Source organism: Alosa sapidissima, chromosome 17 (assembly GCF_018492685.1).
Source record: "Alosa sapidissima isolate fAloSap1 chromosome 17, fAloSap1.pri, whole genome shotgun sequence".
In the NCBI taxonomy this organism is placed as follows: Eukaryota; Metazoa; Chordata; class Actinopteri; order Clupeiformes; family Clupeidae; genus Alosa; species Alosa sapidissima.
The window spans coordinates 4275374-4292834 of NC_055973.1; the positions used below are offsets into that span (position 1 = coordinate 4275374).

The following is a 17461-nucleotide window of genomic DNA, read 5'->3' on the forward strand; positions in this document are numbered from 1 at the left end:
CAACACACCATAATTATAACCACCACTTTAATAACTGAACATATGATCTTCAAATGTATGTTTCACACCTTATTTCATCAAACAATATATTGTATGCATATATACACAGTTTGAATCCTTTGAATAATTCCTCTAGTAATTCTTGTGGGGCCAGAGTGTTTGCAAATTGTGCACATCTCTGAGATGCTGCTTGTAACATAAAAGCAAGATCACAGTGCATTATCAGGGCTGAGAAGGTGTGGTCTATTAGTTCATAGCAAGTCATTACAGAATTCCAATGCTCTATGTCTGTTTTTACATACCATTATGCAACAGTATTTGTAGAAATGTGAAATGTTGCTTGCTTAATCATCATGTCTACTCACATAACCTGCAGTATATGACTCCTTTAATGCTTAACATATTGCATACTGTTAAACTCTAACTCTGTACCCCCGTCTCATAGTTGTATACATTATAGAGTATACATTTCTTCTAGGTTGTTTCAAAATCCCAATGAGAAAACCAGCGTAGTATTCATTATAATCCTCCAACCTCATTGTAGACTTCACATTCCTGTCATGGTATATTAGATTAGATTAAATTAAACTTTATTGTCATTGTGCAGAGTACAAGTACAAAGACAACAAAATGCAGTTTGCGTCTAACCAGAAGTGCAAAAAAGCAGAAAAATGCAATGTGATATACAAAGTATAGACAGGTGGTGCAAAGAACATGTTCTTGTCATGAGTGTTTTTGTCATGAACTTTGCTGTGGTAAGGAATGTACTATGTGAAACTGCCATTACACACTAGGTAACTCCTGTTACCATATTTTTGGCTGGGCTTTTGTCGTTACACTATAATCACTTCCTGTTTACTGTTAAAATGTAATTACAATAGCCTCCTCTGCATTGGCAATACACTGAAGCAAAAGAAACAGGTGCAAATCCACCCACAGTTCTGCTGTGAAAGGTTGTTTGGTCTGCAGTCATTATCAAACATGTTACTGTAGGCCCTTAACCTTTATGCCATAGCAAAGTGCAAGTGGCAGCTGATACTTGAATTAATAAAAAGAAATTCATTATAACGCTGGCATTCTACATTTTTCTATAGAAAAGCGCAGAAAAGAGCACACATTTCATTGAATGTTTTACAACATGGAACTGGAGGACACAAACTATATGAATACGCATGAAATGATATACCAAATGATGAATTGTTTTGAAGGAATCGAATGCCAAATACCATTTCCGGTACAATACACATATAAGCAGTGGCCAAGACTGTATCATCTTCTTACACAAAAGAGTTGTGCGTTGGTTCTGAATCCTGCAAAGGGATGATTGATACACACATTCACTATAATACATACATTAATATTATTTTGATTGTAATATTGATTTTGTGTGCTTGAATGAGAGTGGGTTGTATGTGTGCTCTTATGTCTTACCTTGTTGTTGCAAAGGACCATTGCAGTGTGAGAGTTCTTATATCCAGACTTGTCCATGACCAGCATCCTGACGGACGATCCACCACACATTATGATCCTCACCACTTCCTTCAGGTGTTCCCTCTCCACCATCTGTCCATTCACTTCGACCACCACATCGCCTTCAAAGAGACCGGCTCTCTCAGCTCCACTCCCCGCTGACACCTACAGAGGTGGACAGGTAAGGACAAATAAGGGACAGAGGTGGACAAATGAGAGAACAATCAAGGTACTAGGACAAGTTAGTGCATGAATAAGTAAGTACTACTTGCATAGAACAGAATGACAGTTCAAGCGAAACCACACTGCAGACACAAGTGCTAATATGGCCCACCTCCTGCAAATGCTGTCATGCCATACATTGGTCTAAAGTTTGGATCGCCCTAATTCAACTGAGATTAATACCAAAAATTATGATCATTCATGATTATTTGTATTTTTTGCTGCACTGAAATAAAATAAAGAAACATCCACATGTGTGTGCTCTGGTGAATCCTCCTTCATACATGGTGTTTTGTAGTTTATTTTGATACACTTAAAATTAGGGTATTTGATATTTCATTTTAAAATACATATTGATGTATTTTTGCCTATCCTTGACAGTAGTAATACTGGTTTATTGTTCTCTATAAGGCTATAAAAGAATGTATAATTATGATACATTGCTTCTGGCGTGGCGTCTGTAGTTCTTGGCAAGCACTTACATATAATCTTAATAGTAAAAGTCAAGTTCAAAGTCTTATTTGTAATTTGAATCCCATTTTAAGCATCTACAGTATGCTATTTTATGCCTATATAGTAGACCTTGATATAAATCTGAGCAGATGGCGTCCATTTACAAAAACCTTTGTGTAAAAAGGCATTTTTTTTGTTGTTTGCAGATGGGATTTTAACAAGAGCTTCGTAAAATCTGTTGCTAAGGCCCAATTGTGTTTCAAGGTCACATCAGTGATAACAAAAAGAGATTACAATGCCACTGGTCCTATCGTTATCTGCGGTGGGATGAGTGTCCTACCTGGCTGATGAATGTCCCTGTTTCATTTTCGACACATCCTAAACTGAAGCCGAAGCCCGAAGCTTCTTTGTTCAGAACACAGAGCCGAGGGCAGGGGGGCACTGAATGGTCACTCCTAAGGTCCTGGCCTCTCCCAATAACACGGTCCTGTCTGTTGTCTTCCCTTCTGTCCACAAGATCTTCTTCAAAGAAGAGGAGTGGAGACAGCGCTATCTGTGACACAAGACAAATATCATTTAAGGAGGAATAAGGCAGCCTTTATAATAAGTGATAATAATAGTAATAAAAACATAAACAGACACACTCTGACAAATGTATGACCGTGACGCACCTTCTCGTAAAACTCTCTCCCAGTGAGCGAGATACAGGTGAGAGTGACCCGCTGGCCACTCTGTCGCACTAAGCTGACTATGTCCTCGTGCTCAGCCGCCTCGATTGGCTCGCTGTTCACTGCCAGCAGCATGTCTCCATCCTCCATGCCTGCCTTTTCTGCTGGACTGTCAGGGTCCACCTCACGCAACAGATGAACTGAAGGGCACAGTATTTGCAAATTATATAGATAGATAGATACTTTATTGATCCCCAGGGGAAATTCAAGTGTGTTGATATAGTCTTATTAAAGGAAAATTACGGTTTTTAGCACTTTAAGGCCCTTTTCTGGTTTGTTTTGGATGAACTAGAGTGGTGGACACCGAAATTTTGACGATTGGTCCTGTCTCGACTTTTCTGACCACTCGGTGAGTTGCACAGTTTTGAAAATGAACGTTAAGGGTTGTTTTAGGACATGTTTGAGTAGCCTACAGTATGCCTGTTGGCAGCCACCCTGAGCAGTCAAAGGCGATTCAAAACGAGTCAGAAAAGTCGAGACAGGACCAATCGTCAAAATTTCGGTGTCCACCACTCTAGTTCATCCAAAACAAACCAGATAAGGGCCTTAAAGTGCTAAAAACCGTAATTTTCCTTTAAGGTGTTTTGCGCGTGATGGTCTTTAGGGCCCCCACCGTCGACTTCAAGGCAGTGCTGCCACCGTCCACTTCAAGGCACCTAATCCTAACCCTAACCTTAACTCTTGCATAGCGCCTTCCAAGCCTACCAATTAAGTCGACAGTGGGGGCCCAAAAGATCCTATAACGTGTTTTGCACACTGCCCCAACAAACACCAACAAAATCAAACAAGCACCAACAGTTGGGTCAGTGTGCACCATCAGTCTGTGTTTGTTAATGGAGCTGTTGACATGTCCAAATGGTATTCCTTTCAATTACTGTCTGAGCAGTGTGGAGCTGGAAGTTGTTTCTCTGAACATCAACAGATACTGAGGTAACAAGGGAAATCATTTCACTGTTGTGCAAAAAGTTATAGTTCTATTTTCTGCACACATGCTAGTTACAAGTCATGTATTACAAGTTATGTATTACAAGTTATGTATTAAGTTAAGATAAAATATCTACAAAATGAGTTTACAATAAAACAAAATGCTTACAGTAATTTCCTGTGTATTAGCTGCATTGTGTATAAACCGCAGGACAGTGTTTTAGGCAAGTTACAAAAAACAAAACCATATTAATACCATATTAACTGCCCCCGTGTATTAACCTTATAGCTGAAGAAATCTTGCAAAATCAATGTATAAACCTCAGCTAATAATTGGGAAATTACTGTATTTCTTTCTGAGTTAGGCATATTGCACAATTTATCTTGAACTTATTCCAAAAGAAAAATTGAGGATGTGATACTGACCAAGTTGTCTTGTTGGCAGTTTCTCTTGTCGCAGTAGAAAGCCATAGCCATGTGGGCCCTGGGTAAGGTGCATTGTTTTCGGCCTGTGCGGTAGATTGTGGGAACCAGCCATAGTGGGCAATAAGGGGATGTTTCGCTGGCGGAAGTGCTGCTCACTTTGGGCCTCAATCACCAGAACTGTTAAATGATCTCCACATTTCTTGACCTATAGAGGAAAAAAATAAACATTGTGAACAAAATAAATCAAAGAGCAATGATGAGGTAGTTCTGTTATGCTTCATGACCCATAAGAGGGACTCACTATCTTGGAGAGAGCTGAATGTGTGAGAGTTGAGACCGGACTCCCATTGATCCACACCAGACGATCCCCAGTGCAGACTCCTGCTCTCTCAGCAGGACTCTCACTCACCACACTCACACGGTAACTACTCTTCACACCTGAAAACATTTATTTTACTCACAAAGCTGAGAAATGTACGTGTGTTTTATATGTGTTTTATGTGTGTTGTGTTGTGTTGTGTTGTGTTGTGTTGTGTTGTGTTGTGTTGTGTTGTGTTGTGTTGTGTTGTGTTGTGTTGTGTTGTGTTGTGTTGTGTTGTGTTGTGTTGTGTTGTGTTGTGTTGTGTTGTGTTGTGTTGTGTTGTGTTGTGTTGTGTTGTGGTGTGGTGTGGTGTGGTGTGGTGTGGTGTGGTGAGGTGCTGTGTGGTGAGGTGCTGTGTTGTGTTGTGTTGTGTTGCGTTGCGTTGTGCAACATTATGTCATTATGTACAGTTCAACAGGCAATGTCCTGTTACAACTTATACCTTCAATGGGCATTATGGTAAGACCCAAATCATGGCCTGGTTCTCTGGTGATGTGGCAAAGCCTAGGTTGGGCAGAGAGGCCGCCGTGATGAGCACTGACAAGAGATTTCAGGTCCAGATTTTTGGACACAGCCCTCTCATAGTCTTCACTGTTCACTGCAAGCACATAGAGCAGCAGCCCTGACTCCTGGATCTGTCGAACCACCTGTCAATCAAACCCAGAGATAGCTAGAGTTAGCAAGAAATACCATCAAAACAGAACATTTCTTGGCAAATGATTTCTAGATGATGCATGGATATCAAGCTTATAGAACATGTTGGCAACAAAGACAGATGAATGCAACCCTACACTGAAAACTTGCAATCTATAACTGTATTCTACGTAATTCTATGTAAAATATACAATTACGCTACAACTTTCATTCCAGTTCTCATTTTTGCTGTGGAATTACCATCAAAGACAAGAAGAAGAAGCAAAAGACAGCTGAAAAAAGCAGGACAAAAAGGGCTGAGGCGTAGAGTAGTGGGGCTGGTCACCTGGGCATGTGCCTTGGTGTGCACAAACTCTCCGTTGACCTCCACGACGTATTGCCCTTCCCTGAGCCCACTCTGCTCGGCCGCACTCCAAGGCTCCACCCGTCCGATGCGGTGACCCTGGACGTCATCCCGCCGCTGCAGATGGAAGCCGAAGCCCTGGCCCTTCTCCTTCTTCAGCCTGCACAGCTGGAGGGGCACGTCTGTCTCTGGGGCAACCACAGAGGAGACATTTAGAACATTCAGGTTACCATAGCCACACATCTGTCTCTGGAGCAACCACAGAGGAACCATCCAGAACACATACGTTACCATAGCCACACATCTGTCTCTGGGGCAACCACAGAGGACACGTCCAGAACACTTTACCATAGCCATACTGTTAAGGTATCTCTTGCAATTACATAGGCAACATTCCTAAGAGGATGATCTAAGGCTAATCTATTTTACTATTTACTTCTTCTCTCTCCTAGCAACACTCAGGATATATGGATTTGTTCCAATAGTATAGTGTGATATCTAAGGATGGTTGTTACTTTATGTTTATGGGTTAAAACCTACCTGTGTCATCTGAAATGACCAAGGCTGGGTTATCAATTCCAAGTTTTGGGTTAAAAGTAAATTTCCTAAACACGAAAATAAATTGTGTAAATGGATATAAATACAACAAGAAGAAAAAAACAACAGGAGAACCACCACAAAGGCTGTGAGACTTACAGAGGAATGTCATGGGTCTTCTCTGGTTCTGGGAATAAAAAACAACATCCATGCTGGTTACAATCTGGCTGCCAGTTTAAAAGAATTTCCATGAATGTGTGAACCAGGCTGCAGCCTTCACATGTGAACATTAACTTAGACACTTCATAAGTGGTCTGGTCTGTTTAGACCGTAAGCCATGTGTTACCCATTGGCAACCTGCAGTAATATCACTGTGATAGTCCAACACCATAAGCCCAGAATCAGCAATAATAGTAATTGTTTGAACAGTTTTGTATGAACCATTAGGTTGCCTAGTCGTACATTGCCACGTCAAGTTGGTTTCAATCTACTGGTGCCAAAAAGTACATTTCCTTTGGCACACTCCAGTAAAGTATAGTGTCCAGCATTTTAAACTACACAATTTAGCCTTAACCACTACACTCGTGTCCAACATTTAAACCTACACAATTTAGCCTTAACCACTACACTCTTGTGTCCAACATTTAAAACTACACAATTTACCCTTAACCACTACACTCTTGTGTTCAACATTTAAAACTACCGGTACACAATTTAGTCTTAACCACTACACTCGTGTCCAGTATTGCAAATTGCACATAATACTCCCAATCCTCACCCTTATCCCAAGTAGCTCAATGTTATATACAAAAGTATAAGCAGAATACAAACAAAACGACTCACCTGTTATGTATCTCATGTTGGCGTTTTGCTATTCTGGGTCTCTAGCCCTACAAAAGCACTTCATGAATCAATAAATATTTCATGTAAGTTTATATTGCAATGTCCCGACCAGAACTTCTACCTGACTTGGTTTGTGTTGGTGTGAAGGTGCAAGGTACACATCTTGGTAGAGCATTAAGAATGTTTTGTCAGCAACCCACCTGTCCAAGAGAGCTGCTCCTCCTCCACAACACATTCACCAGTTTAATGGTTAATCTGTATGCAGACGGCATCACGCCACTGGGACAGCCTCTCAATGGCGCACTCACCTCGGGAATGGGTGTTTACATGTTGCTTAAGAAGTAAAACAAACAAACACACCAAAAGAAAACTACACAAATATTAATATTATATCTTTTGGCTTTATTCTTCAAAGCACTGATAAGGCACTCTCATTTCAGCTCACTTGAAATGTTACATATTTCCCTTTATTGTCGTAAAATGTATGAGATTAGCAATCTTGTATCGGCCTGTCAAATAGTTTCTTCAACGACACAATGCTACATCAAACACTATGACAACAATGTTAAATGTCGGTGATTTAACAAACATCCACCTAAATGTGAAATGTTTACCATCTAGGGATCTACTGGATCAAACAGATCATGTTACAGTCAGTATTGGTTCTGGCTGGTGCCATGGAATTTCATATAGTCTTGGCACTTGCTACTTTCCGCAATGCAAGACAATGTTACATCTGACCCTACAATGGCAATTCATTGTAAGGCTTTTAGTTAATTGTTAATACAGCAACTAGTATCCTATGTAGAGGATAAAGGACAATGAATGGGGATAATGATATGCACATGAACAACATGCGTTCAGTCATACATGATGGAAGCACAGTAACAGCATAAAAACAGATTTGGAAGACCAGTCTAATTTCTTTGACTGTGTGCAGCGCTCTCACATTAGGTGTAGTCAGTTCCATTGATAATAGTGGAAGCTAATTGTTGCAGCTGGCTTCAGTCGCACGCCCAGTTGTCTCCCCGCTGTGGAAACCGCACAGCTGTGTGAAGAGATTCCACCATGTCTGCGTGTCCCACGTCATTCCCCAGCATTCAAGGGAGCGGTTAATGGCTGCTAGTCCCAGAGCCGATGGAGCTGGCCTTCTCCAGCAGGAGCAGGGTCTGTCTCACGCCACTCTCCACGCGCCGGAAGTGCAGCCTCTTCCACAGGCTCTGCTGCTGCTGCCGGCCCCACTCCAGGTCGCGCAGGAAGACCAGCAGCTGGTCACGCACGCGCTCCCGCTCCCACGAGACCGAGTTCTTCCCGATGATGCTCAGGATGGGGTGCCAGTCCTCGGAGATGTCCGAGCCCTCCATCACCGACGCCAGCACCCTCACGTGCCGGCCTGAGCCCCCCTTCTGCATGTTGTAGAGAGACTGCTTCCCTACATCGGTCAGCTGGTTCAAATACAGGCTGTGAATAACACGAGACAAAAATAGCACGTTTTTACACAAATAAAGTTTTACATTGATATGAAGTACAATTCAGAGGTCTCTAGCTGTTTCGCATAAGTGTAATGCAGATATTGTCTTCATGGTGAACATACAAAAATATAAGCGCTTGTGACATGTGCAAGCATGTGACTTCAACGTGTATGTGCAATGGCACAATCTGTACACAAATATGTAGGCATAAATACATGTTCTTGAATTTTCGATGTATGAGTCTGACCCATCCCAAGCTCAGCCCTAGTGCACGGACACCTACTGTACTGTGTGGATGGTTGGATGCTCTCTGCAGGCGTCCACCAGGGTGACTGCTGCACTGTCCCCGATGCTGTTATAGGCCACGTTGAGCTCCAGCAGACCCGCGTGCTTGCCCAGCCTCTCAGCAATCTCCAACGCAGCCGCGTCCCCAAGACCTGTGTGCATCAGGGATAGGTTCTGCAGGCTCTGGTTCTCTGGGAAGCTGTCTAGCAGGGTTCTGACCCCTGTGTCCAGCAGGTTGTTATCACATAACCTGTGTAGGGTGAGGGATATAACCCAGTTATTACACCTGCTTTTTGCAACTGATTCTGTCACAGAAAAGGTTGTGCAGGCATAGAGGTTAGCAGAGATGAACACCTCAGTGAGGGCATCCAGGTTAAATACACAAAAAAACAGCACTTTGAATTTAGTCTACTGACTAGACCAAACTCTGAGTGAATTAAGTCTTCTCAGCTAGGTATCCAAAACAAATAAAATAAATAATAATAATTTAAAAATCACACAAATAAAGTTACATACTCACATGTCCATGTGATATCTACATCAACTCTTCATTAATGTACCACCACTACTTACCTTATCAACTAGTCACAGGGAGGGAGGTCCTTGATGGCATATTACATCTTAAATACAGAAGCTAATCAACGCTAATGTAAGTGCGGAGTAAAACAGTGTCTTACTGTAACGATCTAATGGTACAGTTGGGTTCAAGCAGGAGATCTCTCAGAAGGGTGCAGGACTCTGGACCGAGATGGTTAAACTGCAGACTGAAGATAACAAAAACACGCGGCACGCACACGCTTGCAGTTAGTTTGTCAACTTTAAGTTGAAAAACTAATCTTAAAAATTAGTACATGTCGTTAGGATAACCGCCACCCAATTCCAATTCTAATCCATCAATATGTACAATTCTTTAATGCATAAAATCACAATTATGTGCAATTATGCGTAAAGTAATAATTAAAGCGATATTTTGCATTACTGGTATGAATATGAATAAGCCTATAGACTATAGATTACCATGTTAGTTCAACATGCATGGAAAATATTACAGCATCTGTAATGGCGGATGGTGATTGCTGAATGGTGGAGTGATAGAATGGAATTGAGTAGCTATTTATGACCAGGCATTTATGCTGCTGTTGGCATAGATTACTAATTGGTTTATTATTAACAATCTGATAATGACAGCCCAATTCAGAATTGTTATGTAATTCTGTCAAAGCACATTCTCACACAATAATGTCATGACACAGGTCCACTGCAACCAAAGACACAGTCCATTAGTCTTGTTGTTTAGCACCTACCTTTCCAATATTAAAAAAAACAATGTAACAGTGACATAATTTTGATGGAAGGTGGTTATCATATTAGACCTCTAGAAAGTTGCAGCTAATTTCAAATATACATAGGAGAAGTGTTAAGTTCCTTGTGCTACAGGCAGGGAATTTACCACGGTGGCCAATCAACAGCCGAGTATTAACATTACAAAAACAACAACACTGATCTAATGAAAATTACATAAAGTAATATATTGTCTAAAACAGATGGCAAGTTCATGATATGACAACTTGCATTAATATAAAAAGCAACTTGATGGAGGTTTTCTCTATGTTTATTGCCACTGAGAGAGGAAACATTCTAAGGGCTCTATCTTGCACTTTAGCGCAGTTGACTTTGCGGAAATCGTGGGTGGATCTTGGGTACTGTTTCTATTTTACCAGCAGGATAATGACTGTTGCGCCCGACGCAAATCTAAAATGGGGTGGTCTGTAGTAGCTAAATTATTCATGGGTGTGGTTTGGGCGTAACGTGCAATAAACCAATCAGAGCGTCATCTCACATTCCCTTTAACAACAGGCACGCTTGTTCCATAGCGGATTGCTATTATGATGGCAGATTTGCCAGGCGCAGTCAGGAGCGGTTCACAGCGCTATAGTCAGTTGGGAACAGTTTGCTATTGATTTTTCCTCTTGACAAAATGTAATACAGAAATGTCACTTTCCGATGTTTTGGGATCACTCTCACTGAATCACGAGGTTATGAACCCATGGTGATATTTTTGCAATGTAATCTAACATTAGCTCACTATAGACAATGCAGATCTGTCAGATAAGCTCTCCTCTCCCGTGCTGCTGCTGGGGCATTTGGGTTAAATGGCATCGGCATGCAGTTCACGTCTCATTAAGTCCACTAATATTTCCTAATTTATGTCATCAACACATCCGTGATTCGTGGAAATGTGTTCGCTAGATTTATACCTGTTTTTTCACATCGGACACTGATTTCCCTCGTGTAGCAATATTTGTCCTTGTAATTATGTATGGTTTTGAGAAATGGCAACTGCGTCGTATAGATGAGAGGTGCAAAGTGCATTGTGCAACACAGGCGCCCAAGCAAGCGCTCCGGCAGGTGTAAGCTACGGCTGTACTTTACCAACAGGCAACTCAACAGGGAGAAACAGTTTCCAAGTTGACCTAACTTTCCAACTCTGCACAGTATTCCATTAACATGACAGTAGACTATTTACAATATTTATTTTATGTAAAGTAGAGTTTGTAAACACGTTATCATCACATTAATTCACGCACAACTTTTGTTTGAGCAGGAGAGAGAATAACAATGAATGGACGCAGCAACTACAGAAATTGCAGCCAAGGCTACTTGCTGCTTTCTTTTACTGTCTATGGTTGCTGGGTAACAGCACATAATAAGCTTATTTAAGCGAATTCACAAACTCAAGACTTCAAGGCCATCATGGATATAAAACGTTTTTTGAAAACAAGGAAAGGATGGAGGGAACATAGCAAAGTTTGGAGTTATTTCAGATGGGCTACAACAAGGTAGGCAAAATTGTGGTGCTTATCAAAACCTTAGCGCAGCTGGAATAATGCTTATAGGCTGATGTTAGAGTGCACAAGATGTTTAAAGCCATACACAAAGGTAAATTGGAACAAAACTAAAGGTAACTTTAGCCTTTATAGGGCTGTATAAAGTTGTCCAAATTAATAGGTCGTAATTAGGCGTTGTTGTTGTAAAGATATTGTATGTAGATGTACTATATAGGCTACTAAATTTTTAGTTGACCAATGCACGAACAAAACCGGGAAACGGACAAATATTATCAAGGCTTTGAATGTTTCCATCTGTGCACAGGGTGTCTGTAGATCGGTGTGCATAGCATTCATTTCTGCAGGCCTGTGGCCATGCATGCACCCTTAAAATAGCATCTGAATTCGCGCCACTTACTTTAGACCAGGAGGTTCCTGGTCTGTGGCAGAATTGTTTTCTGAAACTGCAAAATATCAACAGGGACCGTTTGCGCCGGAACACGCCCTGACTGCAGAATAGGAAAGACAAAAGCGTGAGTATACAAAGTAAATTGCGCTGGTGTGCAAGATAGAGCCCTAAATGTCTAATTCTATTCCCAAATACTAGACCACGTGGGAGAAGAGCAAGCTCTCACTTGAGGCTGCGCGTGCGTCGGAAGGCAGGCCAGAGCAGGTGCAGCAGGTCTTGCGTGAGGTGGCAGGAGGAGAGGATCAGGTCGTTGAGCAGGAACCCTGGGGCACAGCAGCTCAGCACGGCGCTGAGGACGAAGCACTTGAGCGGCGTCATGCGCACGGTCGACAGGTTGATCGTTCGGATGGACTGCAGCACCTCCGCCGTCACCCGGGGGTTCTGAAACTCGTAGAGCAACGTCAGCAGGTCCATCATCTCCTCCGGGGGCTGCTTCTGTCTGCTCTCCTTGATCAGCTGCTTCTTGAGCGTGCGTGTGATCTGCGACACGGTCTCGCTCTTGATGCTGCAGCCCAGCTGGTCCAGGAGCCGCCTGTTGCCGTAGTGCAGGAGCCCTCCCATGAAGATGGGGTAGAGCTCGAAGGGCCTCTTGTCAAGGTGCTGCTCTGGCTGGGGTCCGTGGACTCCCAGCAGGCTCTGCTCCACCTGGTCAAGCACGTCCTCGTTGTAGCTGTCTTCCGAGCGGAACATTTCCGCGGCCATTGTGCGAGCGATGTGCCCTTTGCTGTTCCGACTGATCTTTTCTAAAAGGCTGGGGAACAGCTTCAAGAGGTTGAACACGGCAAAGATCTTGAAGGGTATGAACTTGGAGAGGATGCTGAAGAGGGTGGTGACTTCCTCGCCAGTTTGACCAATGGTCTCAGACACCTGCTTGGTAAGTTTCTCCAAGGCGGTCTTGTTTTCACCAAGAACAACGTAGAGCGCGGCGAGGTACTCCTGCATGGCAGGGACAGCGAAGACATAGCGCTTCACATCAGTTTGAGCGCGGTCATATGAACGCTTGCTTTCGACACAGGGGACCAGGAAGAAATCCAACACATCCGTGCGGAACATGGCCAGCTTTTGCAACTCTTCATCTGTCTTTGTTTTTCCACCGACCCATTGCTCAAGTTCGTCCTCGGAGAAGGACGCTCGTTTCTTCGTGACCCCATCAAAGGCCAGTTTCCCAACGGTCTGGACAACATACAGCATCAGAGACGTCTGCTGCTGGTCCTGGGAAGACACACCGCCACCTGCTTCAAGCACTTCGCCTCCAAAATTAAGCCGCAGGAAGCTTGTGTAGATACCGGTGAGGGTGCGGATGGGCGCTTTTTCATCTGTGAAATGCAGGAAGTGCAGGGTGGCACAGGTGAGCCAGCAGTATGAGGGCAGGTAGCAGGCGGCCGCCAGCTGACTCTCGTGCCGCAGGTTCAGGTAAAGGAGCTCAATCAGCTCGTCCTTGCGTGACTCCTCTCCAGTCTGTTGCAGGAGCCTACTTGTGAAGTATGCTCGCTGCCGTGCAGGGTCATTGAAGCCACAGATTTGTGCATACCGGGTCACGTACTTCTGAGGAACCCGTTCAAGAGCAGACAGCCTTGTGGTGACCAAAATGCTTGCCTGGGAGGAATAGAACAGGTAAAATCAATAAACAAACACCTAATTCATTATTTTATTATTACTAACAGAAAGTGAATTATCTTTTTACTTCAGGAAGAAGATATTTCCTCAGCAGATTTACAACAATGGCTCCTGGTGGAAGAGCTTCATTTGGATCGCTGCACAGTTCGGTGGAAGCCAGGCGGAAGTCCAGCTTCATCCTCTCCATGCCGTTGAAAACAAAAAGCACATTTCTTGCCTGGTGAAGCTCTCCACTCAGCATTGGAGTCTTCCGGAGGTGCACATACTTCCTGCCCACAAGATCTCGCAAGGAGATATTTTTGGACATCTGCGAGAGGTCCTCACAGGACAAAGGTACGAGCAACTGGAACTGAGAAAGTGAGGAACCAGAGCACCAGTCCAGCACCAGTTTCCGCACGACCGTGCTCTTGCCTGTGCCCACTGCTCCATAAAGCAGAACATTGACCCCTTGGTCTCCGGTGTTGAGGGTTGTCTGGAAAAGCTCTTCGACTGTGGTGGATACACCTTTGTTTTGGTGAGTGTTAAAGGGACCTGGCTTATCCTCAGCTGGGTGCCTCTCCAGAATAAGAGGATTGATATGCATAGTCTCTGGGGAGAAGCTGCCTCCAAATTGCTTCTCTTCTTGAGGTAGATGGCTGAACCATAATTTCAATTTCTGTTTGTGAGTGTCAAGTGGATCTATGGGGGCTAAATATAAAGATAATAATTATTATACTATAAAATATAGTATAAATATATTGCATTGAACAAACCACTGATTAGGTAGCTGAAGAGAAAACTTGCCACCACGGTCATCATAATTATCTGATTACACAGGGCCAGATCGTTAAAATATGTAATTTAATTTCAATCTATTGTTTTACTGTTTGAATCAAGCCCACTTTGTCTTTTGCTCATAACCAAATTTGCCCAAACCAAAATTGATTATGGGGGTGCATGTAAGGGTGTGGGTATTGAAGTTAGATTGCAACATGCATATACTTGAGCACACTGCACTACGTGTCTTTACAATAACTGTTGTTTCTTCTTTCCTATCATAATCAAATTCCCCCAATTATCCACAACACCTTCTACTAATGGAGAGAATTAGACAAACCCACTGCCACATGGTATTGGCACACAAATATTATAGTATTTGTTTATTTTCAGTGTTTATTTTCATTAGGCTTTTGATTGTATTGACATTATTGTTTATTATTGCTATTCTCCTTAATGTAACCTTTCCAACTTTTTAAACTGTTCACTGTTAATTTAACTATTGCATTGTTTTATCTATAAGTTGCTTTGGACAAAAGTGTCTGCCAAATCCCATAACCATAACCATAGCATGGCATTAGTTTATAAAAATGGCAAGAATAGCTTATGGCGATCAGTCTAAATGGTGTCTGGTCTCCAGAGGGTCTGTTAACCATCTACACATCAAGCTTGGCCCATCACTGCAGCAATACAAAGAAGACAAATGAACAGATAAAGTAGAGTCAGCACTTCACCTGAATGACATTCTCTCTTGCACGTCTTCAAGTAGCAAGCAACTGATGGATGAGCAGCAGACAGGCCAAATACTGGAACTTTGTACCATCTGCTGATGAGTCGTATTGCTGTTAGGGATCTGTTCACTTCACTGAAGACATAATGTTATAATGGGCTGCCTTTAAACAACCCTTCACTACCTCACCTTGACAATGTGGACACAACCAATCTTCTAACACTTATCATATCAGTTGACATGAGCTTGAGGTAACCGACATCTAAAGAAAGGCAAAATCAAAACAAGACGAAACAAAATCTATTTGTGATCTTATTGTGGATATATGAGCTGGGACTGTTTGTAACACACAATAGGCTACAGCAGGTGGGAGTAACACAATAATGTGCACTGCACTGCACACAACAGGTGAGAGTTACTGACTTACTTTGTCCGTAGAGAGGAAGAAGCTGCTTACTAGCCTCCTGACTCCTCCACCAAACCATCCGTGCCCTAGGGCCACATCTTCCAGAACACCACATCCTGATGTCCCCCTAATGCATTCTGGGAAAAAAAGAAGTCCTCCATACCTTATTTAATCTACTGCATGACATTTGACTTTTTATGAATTAACAACCACCCCTCACAAGGTGAAACTAAATGTTAGACTAATTCCAAATAACACGATGAATAGGGTCTACAGTTGTTGACTCTAGGTAGGTATCGGACTGTGGAAGTCTGTGAGGAGTTGAAATATAACATGAATGTCAATTTACATTAGGACTCTACAATGCTATACAGGCACAAAGCTGACGGCCGAAATAATAATGGGGCATAGGTCTATGTTCTATATAAAGCCAAAGCACCTGGACAGCTGTGTCTGCTTTGCGTGACAGCAAGAAATACATTCTGCTCCTTCTGAAAAACATTTGATCATCATGGTTCTAATGCCAAGGTCACTGACAAAGACGTGCTCTTGGAATGAAATCTCTAGGCTACTTTTTATTCGTGACAAATAACGTTACAGTCCCCACTCGCCACACTGATTAGCCTACACTAGCCTACCACAGTTGGCTGATAGGCTACGAAGCCATAACATGCCTGGACACGGCAACATGCCTGGACACTAACCATAGGCTGGAAAACGTCATATTTTGTATTCACGGCGACTCAATGTAGTACGTAGGCTATACCCTACTCCACGTATGTAGGCTATACCCTACTCCCAACCGTGTAGACCTGGCTACTTACTGCCTACTCCACCAGAAAATCAACAAGCCATGTTAGATCAAAAGAAGATATTTCCTGACTCCTGACACATCAAACAAAAACTGTGCCGACATATTTAAGCATGCAATTGAAATAGTAGGCTACCCTACCCTACCTACCTAACTCAGGTCTTCTGTCCCGAATCCAACCCAGCTTGCCGTGTAAGACATAAGACATTGGTTAATGTTTTTACGACATTTCAACCGCGAGAATATCAGCTCCCCGACGACTATCACTGGTGGTACTTGCATTCAGTCCCAACTTAAGACTTCCTGCTTGCAACTCCAGAGACAACCTCTAGAGGCAACACACTACGTGATGTATGGCTTCACGGAATCACGCACGTTTTGTAGGCCTACAGATGGCTAACGAATGACAAGAATGAACAAAATGTATCCAGAATGAATTCACAGTTTAAGATATGCACCGTATACTAGGTACAAACAAGTTTAAGTTCAAATTGTGATTACCTCTATAGAGATTAACGGGAGGTTGGTATATTCACACAGGTCACTAAATGTTTTAACAACAGGAATAATGATAATAATAATAATCATCATCACCAACATCATCAAAATAATAATTAATATCAACAATTGTAATAATAAATGCTGCAAAGGAAATGAATAGTTGTTTTCTACATTTGACTATTTTAATTTGCTTAATTATTTAAAATAGATCAGCTACACACTACTGCTTACCTGAAATATTTCAAGTTTGTGCATCGATTGAATTTTGCAGCAGCCAAACTGTAATGCAGTGACTGGCCACAGTGGGTCCTCAGTTGTTTAGTAGCCAATAGTGTTTTAGGGGTCGTCATACCTCATATGTAGGCTATCAATCACGCATAATTGGTTCACCTATTCATAAAGTTATGCAGTTGTGTGAAGTTATGTGTCTTGCTTGTGAAACATGCAATTAGTCTGGTAAAACTAAAGAACAGAATTATTTTAAACTATGTTATTGTAAAGTTAATAATAGCCTGATCTACTTTTCCAGGGAACTGATATGACTACAGCCACTAGGCTCGGCTACCTCATACTGAGGCTGTATCAGGAGTCACTGTGCCCATCAGAGACTTTCATCCCTTTTCTG

The 17461-nt window shown here is 42.4% G+C and overlaps 2 protein-coding genes across 4 annotated transcripts; both read right to left on the bottom strand.

Annotated features, from left to right (window-relative positions):
* Window positions 1-13: 13 nt before the first annotated feature.
* On the bottom strand, window positions 14-7110 carry pdzd3a (PDZ domain containing 3a). The gene is made up of 11 exons (XM_042068783.1): window positions 6962-7110; window positions 6278-6305; window positions 6122-6186; window positions 5564-5769; window positions 5027-5231; window positions 4525-4661; window positions 4224-4428; window positions 2817-3013; window positions 2486-2698; window positions 1432-1635; window positions 14-1310 (listed from the first exon to the last, which is right to left on the bottom strand). The coding sequence occupies exons 1-11, from the start codon at window positions 6975-6977 to the stop codon at window positions 1278-1280; spliced, it is 1509 nt and encodes a 502-aa protein (XP_041924717.1). The 5' UTR covers window positions 6978-7110; the 3' UTR covers window positions 14-1277.
* Window positions 7111-7342: 232 nt separating this feature from the next.
* On the bottom strand, window positions 7343-16893 carry nlrx1 (NLR family member X1). Of its 3 annotated transcripts, none has more exons than XM_042068777.1 (9): window positions 16486-16890; window positions 15546-15661; window positions 15308-15380; window positions 15123-15214; window positions 13700-14319; window positions 12182-13611; window positions 9396-9482; window positions 8717-8968; window positions 7343-8422 (listed from the first exon to the last, which is right to left on the bottom strand). In XM_042068777.1, exons 2-9 carry the CDS (start codon window positions 15637-15639, stop codon window positions 8074-8076), a joined length of 2997 nt encoding a protein of 998 aa, XP_041924711.1. In that variant the 5' UTR covers window positions 15640-15661; window positions 16486-16890; the 3' UTR covers window positions 7343-8073. The 3 variants fall into 3 exon arrangements, with proteins under 3 accessions (XP_041924711.1, XP_041924712.1, XP_041924713.1); XM_042068778.1 differs by having other exon boundaries at window positions 15123-15211; window positions 16486-16889; XM_042068779.1 differs by lacking the exon at window positions 9396-9482 and having other exon boundaries at window positions 16486-16893.
* Between the last annotated feature and the right edge of the window lie 568 nt (window positions 16894-17461).

Excerpts from the sequence above, each read along its gene's own strand:
- pdzd3a (XM_042068783.1), bottom strand. Across the intron at positions 4,662-5,026 it reads TACCATAATGCCCATTGAAG|GTGTGAAGAGTAGTTACCGT; the intron begins GTATAAGTTGTA and ends AAATGTTTTCAG. Across the intron at positions 4,429-4,524 it reads ATTCAGCTCTCTCCAAGATA|GTCAAGAAATGTGGAGATCA; the intron begins GTGAGTCCCTCT and ends TTTCCTCTATAG.
- nlrx1 (XM_042068777.1), bottom strand. The coding sequence starts at position 15,639 with ATGTGGTGTTCTGGAAGATGTGGCCCTAGGGCACGGATGGTTTGGTGG. Across the intron at positions 14,320-15,122 it reads CAAGAGAGAATGTCATTCAG|CCCCCATAGATCCACTTGAC; the intron begins GTGAAGTGCTGA and ends CTTTATATTTAG. Across the intron at positions 9,483-12,181 it reads CGACGCACGCGCAGCCTCAA|TCTGCAGTTTAACCATCTCG; the intron begins GTGAGAGCTTGC and ends TGTTATCTTCAG.